Below are 20521 nucleotides of genomic sequence, written 5' to 3'. Positions count from 1 at the left end.
GTAACAAATATACCCATAAATCTTCAAAATGGATTATTGAAACATTAATCTTGTAACTCACACGGAAAGGTCACCCAATTTGTCACCTAAATCTGCTACATAAGACATTTGGTACAGCATCATTAGAAATGAAAAAGAGCCAAATCTAATATGCTATGGACCAGAAGGATAAGGGTCCATAGCAGTAAACATGTACAACCCAACGCCGTGAAAACTCTCATGCATACGTTTCGTAGGCAACCTAAATACGTACTTAGAACTCACTCCGAACTACATCCACCAAACGAGGAATGTATCACATCTGTGTTTAACTACAGTTAGACCCTTGTTGTATTTCTTAGATAGTATTAATTCAAAAGCATGTAATTTATTTTTTGTTCTTCGACTACTTATAGTGGAGTTTGTTGAAAAATAACTCGTAATAATAAAACATAATAACCAATCTCTTAAGGGAATGCCGAGTTATAACATAAGTATGAGCTACATAAGAAGCTCTTTTTTGAGATTATGTCTTGTTTCCTTAGCCTAAAAGAGAGAACCTTGGGACTTAATATTTCATTTTTAGTGATTTCGTAGGACTTTTTACAAATTGGTAGATATGTGTGAGTAAAGGCAATGTCTTCTAAATTTAAAAAAATAAATATTTTATTTTACATATCTTGGGAAAATAAACAAGTTATTGACATTATATTCCTTCTTCATTTAACATACATTAATTAGATCAGAAATAATTAGAATAAGAAAACTTAATTCATATGGGCGAAAATTGTAATTTAGAATAATTATACCTAAGAATATATAAGTTATCTCTTACTGAAATAAAAATCTTTAAATTGAAAAAGTGGCCAGCTAGAAACACTGTGCTTTATATTAAAGAAAGAATTATGTTAGAATATAATAATCGTTTTAAAATTTGCTTTCCTTAATATTATACACATAACTTTTAACAAACTGATTGAAAGCATAAACTTGGATGCATCTTATATTGTGTCGTTAAATGAATATTAAAACTTGTATACGCATTTATTTTAATATATATATATATATATATAATTATATTTACCTGTATCAGGAGGTAGAGCAACGCCAGTCCTTGTCTAGAAGAAAGTAAACGTATATGTAGATATAAAAATAAGTAAATAAATATCTACATGTATCTATCTGTCTAACCATATATATATAGAAGTGGAGAAAAGGTTGCAGTCACAGGCAGCAGCTTTTCTATGACAACGAACATTCTCACTTGTTCATCACTTTGATAAGTACCTACACTTCTACAGTGTCAAAGTAATTTAAGAGTATCGCTTCAAAACTCACTCTTATGTACATTTTTATTTGTCTTCTTTTCATTCCAATACGTGAGTTGCTTTCTGGATATTACTCACATGTATCACCCCCATATATATATATATATATATATATATATATATATATATATATATATATATATATATATAATTTATAGAAATTGTGCCTTTTCATGGTTGTTCAATAATGTATATGTCATGTACGCAGATGGTAAGATGAAGCATTGGAGATTAAGTCATGGCCTAATTGAGTTCCTTGACATTGAAACTGGCATTGACAAATTCCCACAATTCGCATATTCCCACATTGAAACACTATCTTTGTAAAAAAAAAAATGCTTCCGTATCATTAGATCATCATCTACGTAAAATGTCTACATAATTAATAAAGTAATCTGACCTTTAGTAATAATTGTAATTATACGAATGGAATATCATAGAAACAAACTTAATAAGTGGCAGTGCCCCTGTGACGTCTAACGGAGGGTATGGGATGCTGCATAAGTTACAAAACACTAAGTTTTATTGGAAAGTGTAGAATGATAAATCGTTGCAAAAATTAAAATATTCAAATAATAATGCTCTTTTGGGTACTTCATATCATTATTTTAAAGGATGCACAGATAGATGAAAAAGTTATCGAAATCAAAGGAAATCACATTTTGTTGTTATTATTCTCTGCACAATTGCGAATGTTGGCTCTGCAAACAAATCATTGGAGATTATGATTAAGAATTATGATGAGTTATACTGTACTACAGTACAGTTACTTTTAACAAATCTACAAAATATTCAGCGATTCATGTCACCTTCTCTTCCTTCTTTCACCATTCGTATCCCATAACGATATTTTGTCACAAAATATCGTTATACTTGAGCTGCGTCTGCCGATGCACCTAATTAAATATGAGTTTTCAGTTAAATAGACCAAAATAACTGAAGAATGATACTTGTACTACTGGAAAATTGGAAATTCCGATCATTTCCACTACCAACGCTTCGTTTATTGAACAGGCAAATCTATATTAAATTATGCCGTGCACTACTCACTCTTACGTAACTAGGTACTAAAACAAGGATATTAACAAATTTTCACTGAATTGTTTGTAGAGTGATCGTTAAGTAGAAAATATGTTATGTCTTTCGCGTGAAAGTATACTCAAGGTAATTGTTGCCTATAAAAAACATTGAAAAGTACATGTGTGAAGAGGAACGTTGATCCGCAGAAGTTCTATGAAAAGCAGCTAATACAGAGCAGCAGAACGGATTGTTACACAGAAACGATGTGTAACTGAAGGTCAAATGCCGACTGAAATAAAAAAAAAGTCACGAACAACATGCATCGGCGATCGCAGGGGAGGATGATATTCCATACCATGTGGTTGATAGATACATGGTATGGAAATGCGGATTGCTCGATTAAAACTGCTGATAAAGGACCGTTACGGTTTCGGATGACACTAACGATCAGCATGAACCAATGAAGTTAGAAAATGTATGATATGGTCGAAAGAGTCATATTTCACCTTATTGCGAATCAAGAAGCACGTTTTAATTGACAAGTACCCATTTTCGGTTCAAGTAGAATCAGCAAAGTCTTCCCGAAACAGCGAAACATAGTGCGGAATTTCTGGAGCTAAGACACAAATTTCTGGTTTCTAGTGTTCTATGCTGGAACATACTGCTCGCGACAGTCCGCCTTATTATGTCGCTAATTTAGGAGGTAATGTGCAGCCTTTTGGCCTGATGTTCTTTCCCAGGAATTCTGATATATACTACAATTATAAGTCTAATCTTAAAGTTGGAGGTGTTGAGACGTGCTTCGAAAAACTGTGGGATGAAGTTCTATAACGTCCATGTTCCCGCTCGATGTAACTGAATATAATTGAACATCTATATTAGTTTTGGTTATGCAAACTTGCAGTAGGTCTCCAAATTCACAGTTTCTCATGGAACTAGTGTTGAATAGTATACAGACTAATGTAATATTCAATTTATTGCAATTAACGACTTCTATGATTGATCCTACTTTCCGCCACATCACAGCTGTTCTAAGCAGAAAGGTGGTCGAATATCATATTAATATTTACTGTGCTGATTACTGCTGTTTTCATTAAAATACAATAGCTTGTGATATATATGCTGTCATATGTGTAGGAATCAATGTGTAAATCCACATGGCTATAATTTTAATCCAAGAAACACAGATTCCAAATCTGCAAACATTACATTCCACATTGTGATTGAGATTTCCAATGTGTTTTATCGTACTCGAGCAAGGTTATTTGTTTCATCTATTAAATATTGAACAATTCCTTCCACCTACTCTTAGCTTCTGTTCAACATTCCTTTCGTATAACGATGTGTTCTTCACGAAAAATCATCATCTTGGTCTGATATAGGCAATGAACTTAACGCAATAAACGTTTTGAGTGAAATGGACCAAAATAGCTGTCGAAAAAAGTTTCTCTCTTGAAAATCGGCAAATTGTATCATTTCCATTGGAAACACCTGGTTTTGTGAGCACACAATTCCATAGTAGATTATCTCATAGACTATTTACTGTTACTAGTCAGCTAGCTACTAGTATAAAAGAATCATACACATTTTCATTTTCAGTAAGTACTAAGGGTGTTAATGATGTATACCAAGAAACTGAAAGAGGTGATTTATCACATCGAAATATGGTGTCTAGTTTCATAGCAAGGACTGTCCAAAATCATAGAAAAGGTTAATTTTAACACGCCGTAGCTCTTTTTCAACAAACCGAGGAATGGTGTTCGATATCAGTGTAAATGAAGTTGTACTTACACAATCGATAAATGAATATTTCACAAATGTACAATTCATGTGCACGAGATTGTCTACAGAGTATAATTCACAGACATATCCTCAATATAATTCTGAGACATGATTTGATTTCAAGATGATACATGCTTTGACTTGAATGTGCATCAAATGTACAAAACGCTGGTCATGACAGAAGTGAATACGGAATGATTCATAGGGTAGTCAATAGTGGTAAGTACGTATAGCAGAACGCTAACTTTTGTTCAGAATAAAGCCTGCTGGAGTGTTTTGTTTCTTGCTTAGATTAAAGAAAAACTTAATATACCGTGACAAAATATATTACAGCTTTGTTATTCCGGGAACATAAGAAATTGTTTAGCTTGCGATCCCTATCAGTTTCCACTTCCCGTCAAAGCATTAATTGTTCGTTTTTTTCCCGCTTGCATCTGGCCCACGCTGTACAAATAAGACAGCATTTCAATACTTTTATCACAGATGTTGAGCGGGAGGATATATTAAGTATGTTCAGAAAATGTTGATTCGCGCGTCCAAAAGCGTTCATTCTTCAAAAACAGTGTCTAGTATGACGTATGTAATACCCTTTTTCTAGGCAAAGAGTTCGAAAACAAAGGGTTACCATACGTTTTGCACATTTCGTACATGTATCTGAACAAAGTTGGAGAATAGAGTATCTAAAAGGGATGAACAAGTTTCATAATGAGGTGTTTAAAAAGTGTCAGTAATAAGTTCTGTGCCCTACTGTGTCTAAATGTAGTGTCTGTATTTTTTGCAGCACATATTGGACCCACCTCATAAACAGAGCATATCTGAGAATTCTGTTGAGAGTATAAATTGGAATTATACCCTATTGAAAATCCCTTGCGTACAAGTAACACATTTATGAAATATGCATTTTTGGATTGCGTATATACCATCCCCTTTTCGCTGATAAGTGGTGTCGGTCCACTGTTACTTCAGTTCTAAATAGAACTATTGAAAATTTAGCTTTCCTATGGTTGTAGACAAACTTAGCTTTCAAAATCTGTACTTTTCCGCTAGTCCATATAAAATTGTCCCTACATTTGATGTGAAGAATAACCTCTTTTAGTTTAGCAAGAAGTGAGCTCATGCAGTTGGTACCTATTAAGCCGTAAATCCTATAAACAATTAATTTTGAACATGGATTAAATTTTTAAAAAATATTACAAGCAAACATTGTGTCCACAAATATTTAATTTCCGTTTAAGTCTAATGACTATATTAGTCCATTCATAAACTGTATTTTTGTATTAGCAATATTAAATAGGACGTGTATCAATAAAGACATAGAAGGGTTATTTATTTGTAAGTATGGTACCTAGAGATGCAAGGGCTCGGAAAAAACCGGCTTTTTTTGGAAAAAACTCGGTTTTTCTGCTTCGCTTTTTTGCTTGGGAAATTTTGGGCTTTTTTGAAAATTCTGCTTTAAATTGATAAACCAGATTTTGTTTCGCTTCTCTACAACACAAAAAGTCATTTAATTAGTGGTTGATGCCGATAATAATATAAAACCTTGAAAAAAAACCACGAATTTTGAAAAGATATTTTAAACAGTTTTACTTCTCAACATATTTACATTATGAATTTCAAAGGATTAAGCAATGTATATAATAAGTTTTTTTAACCTCCTACATACAAAAGTAAGCAGGGAACAGAAATAAGTTCGTTTCGCCTTGGTGTTATTATGCAACAACGGGGTTATGCTGGAAGAGGTCACATAAGCTTAAAGAAGTCCGGTCAGTAAATTTCTTAAAATGAGAAACTCCCGCCCTATCCATCGGGAAAATCCCGTCATTACTCTAAATGTAAAACAATAACGGAAAAAATCCTGTTATTGCTTTGCATGTAAAATTTAAAGGTCAACGTATCATAATCAGTACGCTAAAACTAAGGTATTAAATTACAAATTTAGTGCGTACATATCATTGAAAGTACAATCCAAGTTAATGTTCGAAGCTACGTAAGCAATCGATAAATTTTGTCAATTTATATCAGTATATTTAAGCAACCTTGGCTTTTTTATAAAACAACAGGCATTCAGGCATGCAGAAATATACAATTTAGTTTCGTTTCGTATGTTCAGGGTTAACATCCTTACGTAATACCGAGGTTATCAAGAAGAAGACTTTCGCTTAAAGTGACATCCGAACCGCTACTTTGTTTACGCATGAAAGAAGGGTTGTGGTTCGACCGAGAATTGAACATGGGACACCTTGATTAAAAGGTGAAAAGGAAATAAAACTGATGCAGATGGTTTGATGTGTGGAAACGTCACCATGAAGTTTACACGATTCGCATTTTTCGTACCTTTTATTTTTTTTTTGGTTTAAACCAGTTGTTTATTTAAAAAAAAGAAGAAAAACAGCTGGTGTAAACCAGCCACCCCTAAAAGTAAATACTTCTTTTAAAAAAATACTCAATAAGTAGCAAAATTCTATGTAGAATTTTTACTTCAAAATATTCCATACCCTCTTTTTGGAACAAAATAAAATTAAAATAAAACATAAGAAAAATACTTAGATTTATATGATACACTTAAAGGCTGCACACCTAGAGCTTTTGGTTTTGTATATTCTTGAAATTCTACAGTTTTATATAAGCACCATCACGGTTTATTCAGTCCTCAAGTTTTCTGTATTTTTAACAAGAGGGATTGAACATGAAGGGTGTGAGATAAGAACATGGTAACCCATAATTTTACTATTTTAAGAAATTAGAAATTTTCTGCTGCACAATCCATTTTGAAAGTCGGAAAGCTGATTTTTCACATAAGTCTATACATGAGGGATTAAACGAAGCGGTATGCGTTGCTGCCTATCTGATGCTGCGTAACTCAGCAATTGAAAATTTGTTAGTTACCATGTTCTTGGCTCACACCCTTCATATCATTATGGAACTCTCCCCACCCCACAAACACACACAAAAAAAGACTACGGAATATGTTTAAGTTAAGATAAATACAACTGCACAACAAACATGATTGACTGGAGCTTTTGCGCTTCTATCGAGAAGTCCGGAATTCAACTCAGCATTCGACCATTCTGACAAAACTTTTCTTCATTCCATCTATGAAGTAGAAATAGTGCGTGTACTGTGAGTTGGCTGACTTCATTTCTTATTGTTTTTAAATCCTTATTATTACTAATTACCAGCAGTGACGGTTTTCTATTAGTTATGCCTTTACTCATAAACTTTAAGCTGCAGTCAAATAAAAATTACGAATGTTTAGAAAAACTAAACACTAGTAAGAAAAAACCCTCCCAAAATACTTTTCTAAATCCGCCATTGATTGATTCTCAGTATAAAATGATCTTCAAGGTTGTATCCGGAAGATTATCGCTAAATATATAAACGAAACGAAATAGAGTATTAGTTATGCCTGTACTCATAAACTTCAAGCTCCTCCCAAATAAAATTAGGAGATTTTAGAAAATGAAACAATCATAGAAACCCGTCCCAAAGTACGTTTCTAAATCCGCTACTGATTATTTGTATAAATTAGTATTCAAGGTTGTATCCGGAAAATCATTGCTAAATCGTTGCACAGCTACAGTATAACAGAAATGTGGAAGTACGGTTAGACAGATATATTGAAAAACGTACGCTTTGACGGATATATAGAAAAACGTAAGTTTAACTTCTGCGTTAGAAGCTAGAGTACTAAGCTATTAGAAATGAAACAGACGACAAACTGAAATGATATCGAGAAGAAAAAATATCGATAACTCAAAAGTTAAAATAAAGTTAAATAGCCTCTAAAATTGCCCTCAAATACTACATTCTTCTGGTTAGCTTTAATTCGTAAAACATGTGCTCCATCCATTTTGATGGTGAATTTTAGAGCGAAATATGGCATTTAGGTCATGGAATTCTTATCTAAGTATAGAATATACTATAAGAAAGCTATTTAGATAGAAAAATCATGAAATTGAAAAAAGCCAAAATTTCCAAAATTCTCGTTTTTTTCCCAAAAAAGCCGGCTTTCTATGTGAAAAAAACCATCGATTCAAAAAAGCCGGCTTTTTTGCATCTCTAATGGTACCTTCTGGGAAGTAATTAACCAACGCTTTATATATCACCTGTTACAATGCCCTGGCAGCACTCATATACTAACATCAACGAAGAGAAGCAATCTGTGTCTGGTCAGAGTCAGGACAGGTGTTCGCTTGTACTCGGCAGATTGTGTTGTCATACAGGATCCACACAGTGTTGTGAAGGAAATACAAATGTAACAATATGAAGTATAACAGTCGAAAATATTATGTAAGGAAATATGTTTCTGAAAGTAAGTTGTATTGAATATCAAGGAAATATCGATTAGCAGATTAAATAATTATACACATTTTACAACTTTTGATTTATTAAAACTAAAACAGATGTATGGAAATGTGATTCTAATTAGTCCCATCTCTACGAGGATTTGATTTTATCTGTCTTTCCATACATACTTATATAGATTACGAAGCATTGTTTATATTGTTTGTTTATTGAATAATTTTGTGTATGTGTGGACTACAGGATCCTGCATTAATAAGACCACAAAAATAATTGCAATATTTGTACAAATGCACTTAGGTTTTGTAATTTTATACATAATATATCAAATTGTGTTTGTTTAGAGGTGTATCTACTCGTCAAATAGCAATCAGTTTTCCTAAAACAAATGAGGATGTACAAGTAGCAAACTCACACATCTGTGAATGGTAATGAGAGTGTATAGAGATTTACAAAGATAAGTGAAACGATGTTTATAACTAAAGGTGCAATCAAATAAAAAAGGATATCTAGAACGAATGCGTTTCAATGTAATGATATATTTACTTATATCCTTCACAATATTTAATTCTTTTATCCATTTCTATACAAGCTATTAGCACCTACACTATTGTGACAAGTGTAACAATCTCGTTACTATAGGATCGGAAGAATATATAAAATAAAAAAAAGAAAGAAAAAATAAAGTATAAATTTCTATGATGTAAAATATGTTCGGTTCTCTGAAAGAAGGACTTGTAATTGTATGTAAAACTTCCTTGATTTTGCTTATAAAAAAGTAAGAAGATTAAGATTGGGTTTGTTGTTTGTAGATAAGGAGAGAGAGAGAAAGAATTCTTATGTTTGATTGCCACAAGGTCGCTTGCGCGTTGAGTGCCTCACCTGACACGATCGTAGCGCCGTTTGGCTTCGTGAGTTCGCTCGGCCTTTTCGGCAGCGAACTGATCGATTTGTGCCCAAGGAGGGAGGATATCCCTGGTCTATCCGTGTATACCGTAATCTAACGAATACGTATGTTAATGGGTCGTGTTGGATTCAATCTTGACTTGATTTATAGTTTTCTACGTTCTTCAGTGAGAATCTGTGTGAAATTAACATTGGAAGCAAGAATAAGGAGTTTGTGCTGTGTATTTGTTTCGTGTGTTTTTTCTAAAAAGAAATACTGTGAGAAGTTGAGCGTCACGTTGACGGGGAATCGAAACTGTATAAGTGAGCCCAGTTAAAGTATTCTTAAAGATTGAAGTTTGTTCAGTAGCGTCTCTTTATATTTTAACCAGTTTTGAAGGTTCTTGTTAACCTGCTGAATTTGGGAATTACCTTTTATGTCATAAGATTGAAATCATCTTGCATTTGACAAGGCAAAGAAATGTTTTGTGAATGACATACATAAGAAAGTCATATGAGACAGTCATGCCTAAGTTTGGCGCAATCTTTGGATTTCCCTAATAAAAAAAAACTTAGTTTATTTAGCTTAAATTTCCTGAATGGTGGAATGTGGATGGGGAGATTCAAGAAAGAATTGTCTTGGATAACCTGCCTTATACGGCTTAATACTTGCTGAGTGATTGTCTTCTAATGCATTATCCTCATTGCACACGTTGTGTGTGTTCTTTGTCAATCTGACTAAAATGGTGGAATGCCGATGCAGGATATGCTAGTTTGAGCTGAAGTTAATATGTTTTTTGCTAAAATAGACTTGGTCATTCTTTCGTGCCAAAGCTCTCTTTGCTCTTTGTTATTCTGTGAGTTATGCTGACCAAGTGGTGAAATGCAAAGGTGGGATATCGCAGGACTGCAAATTTGCTCGAACATACAAAGTGAAAAGAATTGGGCCTGAGTACAATTCCTGTTGATCTGGTTTATTTATTGTGCAACGAGTCTAGTTGTTCTTGTTGAAAGAGAGAGTTAATTGGTCTAGTGGTTGCATGACAAAAAAATAATTTTACTTCGCTTGTTCAAATTGACCTAAGTCTTGGTCGGAAATTGGAAACAATTTATCACAGCTATAACAAATTATTGTTTTTTTTTTTTCAAATTCTGAATAAGTCAAAATGCTGCCCAAACCAAGGATATATACAGAGGTAACTATGATAATGGAGTCTGTGTGAGGTGAGTGTCATTTAAATTAAATTTCTAGTTGGTTGTCCTTTGTGTGTGTTGTATGTTTGTGGTTTGTTTGATTGTCTCCATTCGAGTTACGATTAAGATCTAGTTCCTTAGTAAATTTTTGAATGAAATTTCGATCGCGTTTGATAATTCAGCATTTATTGAAATGGGCTGTAGGCCATTTAGTGGAGTTTATTGAATGCCTTTGTTTGTTGTTAGGTTAATTTCAGCTTGAATGACGTCGAGATAAGATTACATTTTTTTGAAGAGGTTCAATGTGATGCCGATTACGAAAAACCTTTGTGGTGAGGCACGCCTGCCGAATTATCTTAGTTGGATTCTAATTAGAAGTAACTATTTGAATGATAGTTAATCCCAGATTATTCCTTTGGATGTAGTTGAGTTTGAAAGTTCCCCCCTTCCCGATTTTGGCTCATTTGAATTTCACGAAGTAGTATTTGAGTACTAATATTTGAGAAATTGAGGCTAAGCAAAAATATTTTTTTCTCTCTTCTTCTTTGGAATGTTAGAATTGGTCAGATCTCGTATAGGGTTCAAATAAATTCGAGATTACAAATTACAAGCGAATTATGATATTTGATATTTTTATTAGTTCACATAAATTAATTCGATATTGAAAATTTCTACCAATTAGACACAAACCGTCGGAGAATATTGTATTACCGTTGGATATCTGATCGTGCAGATATCATTTGTGTATATATTATTGTAAATAAAATTGTTAAGTTGAATTGTTGTTTATATTATTTAATGGATATAAGTGTATTTATGGTAAGATTAGGGTAAAATTTGGATAATATGGTAAGATTATCCAAATTTCTTCTTTCAACTAACGTCAGACATGGTCGTTTTTTTATAAAGTGATGTGAGATGTTCTCTGTAAGTTAAATTGAAAAAAATCTAATGCAGGCTCTTTGCAAGCGCTTTGATTAATTTTCGGTTAGATCAGAATAGACTGAGTCCCAATAGTCAGGATGTGGAAACACCAGTACCTTGACAAGTTTGGTCTTCGGAGATGTTGGTAAGAAATTTCTTAGTCGATTTAACGTATGCAGGGCACCAAATGCTGTCTTGCAAACTCCATTTATTTGATCTGACCAGGAGAGATTTTGATTTAGTATGACTCCCAAATTTTTGACAATTGTAGAGAATGGAATAACAACATTGGACAATTTTATATTTGGGAGCTGATAGATATTAATAGAAGAGAGAATTCTTGGGGACCCAATTAAGATGCACTGCGATTTTGTTGCATTTAATTTTAACCGTACACCAGTCGCTGATTTTTTAAACTCGATGTTTATTTTCTCAATCGTATTATTAATATCTTGTTGGGGATAAGAAGCATATAACTGAAAATCATCAGCGTAAATATGGTATTTACAATTTGTGAGAATTTTAGGGTGATCAATAATGTAAAGGGCAAAGAAAAGGGGACCTAGTACGCTACTCTGCGGAACTACACTGTTGATACAATGTCATGTCGATATGTGATCCTTATTGATCACTACATTTCGTTTACGTTCGTGAAGGAAGAATGAAACCATTTAACCACTGATTCAGAAATATTTAACAGTAATGATAATTTCTGAAGTAGTATGTCAAAATCTATTGTTTGAAATGCCTTACTATAGTGAAGTAGAGTAAGGAGCGTCAGTTTTCTGTTATCAATAGTATATCTAATATCATCCGTTACGTTTACTAGTACAGTGCATGTGCTATGATTATTTCGAAAACCAATTTGAAAGGTATCCAATAAATGATTTGTTGTTAAGTGTTCCCGAAATTGATCATTTACAATATATTCAAAAACCCTTGAAAGCACGGGAAGACACTGATAGGACGATAGTCTGCGATATTACCAGCGTTGTTCTTTTCTGGAAGTGGGCGGACCTTAGCTAATTTCCATACTGTGGGAAAAGTACCTGTGGCATGAGAGTAATTAATTATGGCAGTGATAGGATTAAGTATATGCGGTAGGAGTTTCCTGATCATGGTTATTGAAATATCATATGTACCAGTGGGTTGAGATTTAAGTCTTTGGATCGCTTTTAATACATGTGCAGGCTGTACGTGAGAAAATGAGAACAGAGAGTTAACTTCCAAAGCTACAATATTATTCATTGTTTGAAATTTCATGGAGGCTGGTATCATCCGGCTTTGAAAGAACAAAAACTGTTCAATTCATCTGGCGTGTAGTTAACTGCGTTATTGGCTATGTTTCACCTAACACCTAACACTTTTAGCCGTTTCCAAAGAACTGCTCCATTATTTTCGAATTCAAGTATTTCATAGGCAAAGCTCCGTTTTGCCTTCCTTATTTTTGCGTGCAACGGTTTCTTAATATTCTATAGTTTTCGAATTTTCTATTGGGATTTATTATGCTATCACTAGAAGGATCACTATTTTTAACATATCTCCTGTATGTTCTATAATATTTACCTCTCCGTGCCATTAACGAACGTAATGCATCGGTTAATCATGATGATGGAGGTCGCAAAACGCGTTTCTTAACTACAGGGGCGTGTCTATCGTACAAATTTATTATTAAAGAATTTAGAGTATTTACCTGCTCGTCAACTGTACGGAGGCAGTTTATTGAGTGCCACGGCAAGTAGTCAGCGGCTATGATCAGGTCCATTTCAATCATGTACCTAAAGTCTATGCATGATGTGAATTTAGTTTTATATTGCGGAACTCGAAGTTTGTAGGATATATAAAACATATCACGGTACGAGATGCGTGGATTTCAAGACAATGTAATGATAGTATCTCCTAGTCCTAAGCCGGGTCTAGGTCAAAACTCCCACAGCCAAAACCCCCACACTCAAGAAATGTCAAAACGCCCACACGATCGGTCATAACTCCCACACAAATGGACAAATCCCCCAAACGCACGAACGGTCAAAACCCCCACAGCCAAAACCCCCACACTCAAGAAATGTCAAAACCCCCACACGATCGGTCAAAACTCCCACACAAATGGACAAAACTCCCACACATAGCAACGGTCACAATCCCCACATAAATGGACAAAACCCCCACACAAATGGACATAACTCCCACATGCAGAAATTGTCACAACTGCCACACGAATGGACAAAACCCCCACACAATCGGACAAATCCCCCACACTGAAAATATCGTGATTGCACCTTTTAGTGTTTCTGTCATTACAAAACAGTGCAAGAAGAATAGTTGCAACATCAGTTTAAGTGGAATAAAAAATGTTATAAAAAGTACAAGGGACATACAACCAGGATCATTTCAGAGTGTGGGAGATTTGACCGATTGTGTGGGTTTTTTTCCATTTGTGTGGCAGTTGTGACAATTTCTGCATGTGGGAGTTTTGTCCATTTGTGTGGTGGTTTTGTCCATTTATGTGGGGATTGTGACCGTTGCTATGTGTGGCTGTTTTGTCCATTTGTGTGAGAGTTATGACCGTTGGAGGTTATGACCGATTACCAGTGTGGGGGTTTTGGCTGTGGGGGTTATGACCGTTCGTGTATTTGGGAGATTTGTCCATTTGTGTGGGGGTTATGACCGATGGTGTGGGCGTTTTGACATTTCTTGAGTGTGGGGGTTTTGACTGTGGGGGTTATGACCGTTCGTGTGTTTGGGAGATTTGTCCATTTGTGTGGGGGTCATGACCGTTTGTGTGGGCGTTTTGACATTTCTTGAGTGTGGGTGTTTTGGCTGTGGGGGTTTTGACCGGTTCCCTACAAGAAAATGGCCCATGACCATATTCTACGCTATCCTAGATGTAAGAGCACTGAATCCTTATATATTAGGGACTTTCCTTCACTTGCGTGCCTTCAAAAAACTACTAAAAAAATAATAGAACTTGAAAAGAGGAGGCGTTCAATATGAGTACATTTTTGACATTCCAACTACTCCTAGGGATACAGCCAAGGATGATCGTGAACCAGCTCAAAAGGCTATATGTGACATTGGAAAGGACAGAAAAATATACAAACTTGCACAAGGTACAAAAACTACGTATGGAGTGAAAAGTGGTGTGTGACATGTGACTAAGCTCTATATATTGAACGTTACGTTATTGGCTAAAAATATTGCATCAACGTGTTTAACAATTTATGTGCTGTAAGTTATAAAGGAGTTAAAATGATATGTTTATGCAAAATAATATAGTGAGTATTACAATGAAATTAGTATGTTTCAAAAACTATATGTATTTGTAAACATAAAATTAGAAACAAAATGAAGAAAGAATTGGAAAGTGGTAAAATGAAAACAAATATTTTAAATAGCCTAATTCAAATATTATATTTTAAGTATGCGAAATAACAAAATTAATTATAAAAAACAATTTTGGAAATAATAAAATAATATTCTTATCAGGATGCATAATGATAAATTTGAAATATATGAACATTAGAAGAACTCTAACTAAACCACTGGTTTACTCTGATGAGCATAGAATCTAAAGATTGTTGTTAACTATTTCATTATTCATTTACAAAGAAGAAAATTTCATTTAAATAATGGATTTCAATCTTGGGGTCCAATGGACCCCACCGGTATTTAACATCAGTATTATTTTCCGGAAATCTAAGGGTTAGTTTTATAATGAACACTATGTGCTCCTACAATTTGTATAGTGCTATAATTTTACAATTACACAGACAACTTTAAGATGTTTTACTGTGCTAATGAAACTTTTCAGGCACAAAATACTTAACACTTTCAGCCCCATGTGTATCTTTTTGATACACAGTGAGGGTTTACTGATGGACCACGTGTATCAAATAGATACACATTGGCTGACAGTGTTCATAGCAAACTGTAGTCTGGTCCCGGGATGAAATTTACTCAAACAGGGTTGGGGCTGAAAGTGTTAATTATTCCAGATATATTACAGTATATTCCAAACATTAAAAAACTATAATAATGTCAAGTCAAATTTGTTAACAGTGATATATGCGTCCGCTTTAAACTTATATTTCATGAATATAATTAGAATCATAGATACTACAATTACTCCAGCATATTTCAGTTTACACTATGCATAAAATGTACAAGACATAGCATTTCACTTTTATTCTTCACATTTCAAGTTCAAAGTGTATGTAAATTTCACACCCTAAGTTCTTACAGAGTCAACGTAATTATCGAATTTTACAAAAATATATGTGCTCATAAATAGATAATACTACATTTGTTATTCGGAAACTTGAAAGAGTTGGAATCTTTTAGATTCATGTACCACTATTCTGAACACAAAGCTAAACGAGACGCTTTGATGAGAATTAATAAAATGGTAGAATGAAGGAAGTGTGAGGAAACTAAAAAATTCACAATGTTTGTAAAACGCAAACTTCACTTGGCGGGAACTGAGACGACCACGCACCATGAGATGAATCCTATAACTGAGTCACAACCGTTTCCTAAAGATATTTGAAACAAATATGATCGGTTAGCTATTAAAATTAATAACATGCACTTGAGATTGTCTTTGAAGAAGTTCCTCAAATTTGTGATAAATTATTATAACTATTCCTTATAGTGTAGTCTTTCCAACTTCAGTATTGAATTCGAGTTGTTTGGAAGTGTACCGTACGTTTATAGCGTGAAACGAAACATATTTTAATTGCTTACCGAACGTTTCTCAGTAATTTTCTTTCTAAAGCTCATTAGCTTAAGCAAACTTCATAACTATATCAAAATATGAGATAAAAAAACATTTTTCAAAATTTCCGACTTTATTTTAAAATTTAGGAATGATAATCCAACCCCTTCTGAAATATGTTACCGAGAGTGCCAGTGAATGTGTACATTGTTTGCTATTACTTTTGCAGACTTCTACTATATATTTAAAATAAGCTCATACAAATTTAAACATTAGTTTCTCTACTGCAATCGGTGCATGTTTTTAATTACTATAGGTAAGGAGATTAATGTAGTGCTTCAGACTCTACTCCTGGCGCATTGACTTTCAAATTAGGTGAGATCTATAACCTCAGATATATGCTCATTCTTGTGATAAAAATATCGACTATGCTTTGTTCGTTCTCACAGTCTCTAAGTCTAAATATACATTTTCACCTGGAATAGTTTCTAATATAGCTCTACAAGTATATTATTTGTTGAATTAAATCTTAAGTGAAACTGAAGTTTGAATTGAACAAAATCACAAATTGAAATAACGGAAAATCAATTAAGCAAAATTAATTCATTATTAAATGTTGAAATAATTAATATGAAAGTAAAAAAGCTCAAATTTATGTTTATACTATTAAATATTGAATATGTTACACTGTTTCTACTACGAAATATGGAATGCTTTGCAATCAGAAAGTGATTCTAACTTCAAGAATTTTTACCAGGGTGATATACGTAATGACCGGTGTTCTTTTTACTTACACGTTTAATGTTTTATGAGGCCTGTATTGATTGTATTGAAGTACTGTATAAATTATACAGGCCTTCAATATAATCTCTCCTTTGACAATGACGGAATTCCAACTTTTGGCTACCTTCTGATTTCAATCAAAGACGTAATTTTTGTGAAACTGTGGAATGATTCGGATAACGTCTGCAGAAAACTATTTAAGGCATGGAAACCGACATCCACGAATATGTTCTTACAACTTTGAAAACAGGTCGTATTCCATTGGACTCATGTCCAGACTGTAGAGAACTTGAGGTAACATTTCACAACTGTTTTTGCTAAGCATTTTAGGCGCGTGTGGCGATGTGTGGCGATCATTCTCCTGGTGAATCAGCGGTCTGTTCTGAGCAACTGCCGTCGGAAAATTAGCTTATTTCTGAGCATTTTCAGCATTAACTCACAATAATATGCTGATGCGATAGTTCTTTCACATCGACATCTGTCCGTTATGATAATGTCTTGATGATCTAAGCAGAAAATAATCTTTTTATACGTTGAATCTTTTTTTCAAAACAGTTATACTCCCCAGACGTATCCGCGTCTGTTCATAAGTCAAGAGTGGTGCACCCACTGTCTGTCAAGAGTGGCAGAAAATTATCATTTGTGCAAATTATTTGTCATAAGTCGGTGCAATGACGCAAATAGAATCCCTGTGATGTAAAAGAATTCCACACAAGTCACATTGCGATTTTATTCATGTGCATCTGGCACACGTTGCACACTTCTTTGATCGGTTGATGATTTCAACTTTCCTGGTTTTGCAACTTCAGAAACTGCACTACAAGAAGCTGCATTTGATACGACTGGTACGAAAACATGTGGCCCAACGAGAAATTGTACTACCGTTCTATTTTATCACCACCAAGTTCACGTATTGTTCTATGTAACATGTCACTCTTTCAGTTACTTTGCCCCCAAAAAGAGGATGTAACTGTTTATTATTTATATTATTATTATTATCTAAATTCATTCTATTTTGAGTCTTCGTTAAAGCAGTTTCGTATGTCCACATTTTAATATAGCGCCTCTAGGGGCGACTCCTGTTACTTCACTCACCACTTGAGTTATGCAGATTAGATGTGAGCTAGAAATGTACTCGGTAAAATATTATAATAGTAAGCTCTATCTTTTGCAAATTGGTAATTTATTATATTATAGAATCGTATGTATATAACAAGTGAATTCAACTTGATATTCTAAAGTGTGGACTGTTATTTAATTAATATTCTGGTGAGTTATTTAATAATTTTCTTAAATTTAAATCGGATTCATATATGTTCAAATGGAGACTTAACTGTGTGATTAAATGGGATACAGGCTTTTTGTAATAACCATACTTATAACATCCTATATTTTAATATATATGTTTGAGAATTCGGTACAAATATTCAAATCATTTTAGGTCATCGTGGTACACGATTAAGTTGAGATTTATAAAGACTAATATTATTTCACTTGCATTTGATTTAATGTGTCCAATTAGTAGCAGCGAGTTTAATGATTTGTAAGAAAATTTGTAATGTCGATTCATTTATTTATAAAGATTTGATTACTAAATCAGTAACTTATTATTTAACGAAGCTAATATTAAATTATTAACCAATTTTTGGAATTTGCTTTTGGCCTAATTTCTAGGAATGTTGTATTTTATCCATATTTAAGCTGAACATGTGGTGGCCCTTATGATTACTGGCAACTACACTTAAAGTAAAAATATATGTATTGTTTCTCAAAGTGGAGAAAGTAAGAGGCCAGTACCGAGTAACGACCTCCTATCTTAATTGGGAATGTTACACAATTTCCCAGCACACATCTCTGTCTCCATTGTTTAGATTAGGAGAAAAATTACCGTTTCAAATTATACCTTATTGACGATACGTTATAATATTGGCAGTAAAATAAATTATTTTGGTTGGAGTGTATATTGGACTACTCTTTAATGAAGGTTGTGAGGTGTTAATAATTATGTATTTGTAATATCCTTTCTTTAAATTGTGTGTTAAATTTTGGAAATTACAGCAAAATGCAGCGTGTTGGAGATAGCCCAATTAGGCCTCAGTTAGTTCTGAACTCGTTTCTAAATGGATACCGGAATCTTGAAACATCCTGTAGATTATTCTATGTTGGATTTGTCATTTTTAGAGTAGCCCTGTTCATGATATAAATGTTGAATCCACAATGTTAAAAACAAACAACCGGTTTGTGGATACTACTGAATATCGTGATATAGGTAATTCAAGATCTTGATCTACCAAGGTCGTAGGAGCAGGTGGCAGCGAAGGCGATAAAGAAACGCATGTAAAATCAACTTGTTCTCTATTTGTACACAACGAGTACACCTGACGAGGTCATTAGTTTTGAAGAAAAAGTAACAAATGGGGGGAACACTTCAGCCAACGAAACGCTGATTTCCGTAAGCCATTCTTTTGCGATCTCGGCAAAATAACTGTGAATGTGGCTATTACTGGTTTCAATGAAGCCTTGAAACGGATACCATTTTGTGATGAAAACAATCATTAAGTTTGTTTAAATTTCTGTGAGCGGTTATAGATCAGGATGTGTACCCGATCCATACAGTAATCATTGGGGTTTTGGGTAAACGTTACCTCGATTGCATGCTAAAATAATGGAATTGTACGAGTTAAGTTAAGATGGGTATTCATTAGTAATAATATTATAGAGGAATTGATGTCAGATTTAGGAAAAATGGATATTGAGAACAGGTTTATTAATAGATTACAACAGCCACATGAAAATACTTTGCAATATATACATAGGGTAAGGAAAGCATATTTATTGCTGTTTGCGACGTTCGATCATGATAGGAAGGTGCTGCGGGTTATGCTCGGAGGGATGGTGCCTCAGGTTCGTTACGAAGTTTCTCGTGGGAACTTACCTAATAATTTAGATGAGTTGTTGTCTGTTGTGGAACAATATGAACTACATTGCCGGAATTTATTAGTGCACGCTGGACTTAACGTCAGTAAATGTTGTAGACAAGAAACGCAAACAGTGTTATGGTTGCTTTGGAAATCATCTTTATAAACAGTGTCCATTAAAATATGAAGTAAAAAGAGTTTCGACAGCAAGTGAACCTACTTCGAGCCGGGCTTGGAATAAACCTAACTCCGGGATTCGGCGCTCTCAGCCAGATGTGCAGTCAACGCAACCAGTGATAGCGTCAGAGATTAATGTAAATAAACAGACTGATAGTGTGTTACTTAATACCGCCTTAAGCGATAAAAATATCTTTGCTGTTTTTGTGTGTGATTTATTATGGGGAAAAGACAATTTGGGGCTATAGATTCTTTTGCCACTATTTCAATGTTGCATAAACAGAGTTTTGTTGAGTGGAATGGAACTTTACCTTGTCCATTCCAGATTATGAAGGAACATTTCAGTGGAGTTGGTGTTCATAATAGAACCAATGAGTTTAGACGGTAGTAGTGCCTATTAATTTTCGCTTTTTATTTCTAGTTAAAAATTCAAACCAATGTTTATAATGGGAATACGTGAACTTCATAAGATGAAAGCCAATTTGGATCTAGTTGCTCATAAATTATTTTTGACT

General features: G+C 34.0%; 1 protein-coding gene across 1 annotated transcript in view; it reads right to left on the bottom strand.

Annotated features, from left to right (window-relative positions):
* Nucleotides 1-20521, bottom strand: part of LOC145661731 (chymotrypsinogen B-like) — a 199268-nt gene that overhangs the window by 155755 nt on the left and 22992 nt on the right. The window contains exon 2 of the mRNA XM_081727066.1: nt 1064-1097. Within this exon, the coding sequence (XP_081583192.1) occupies nt 1064-1097 (34 nt within the window). The remainder of the gene's footprint in view (nt 1-1063; nt 1098-20521) is intronic.

The sequence above is a fragment of the Thermobia domestica genome, chromosome 10 (genome assembly GCF_964235325.1).
Source record: "Thermobia domestica chromosome 10, izTheDome1.hap1.1, whole genome shotgun sequence".
Classification (NCBI taxonomy): domain Eukaryota; kingdom Metazoa; phylum Arthropoda; class Insecta; order Zygentoma; family Lepismatidae; genus Thermobia; species Thermobia domestica.
Note: the sequence above shows the minus strand (reverse complement) of the source record. Positions and strands in the feature narration are given on the sequence as shown.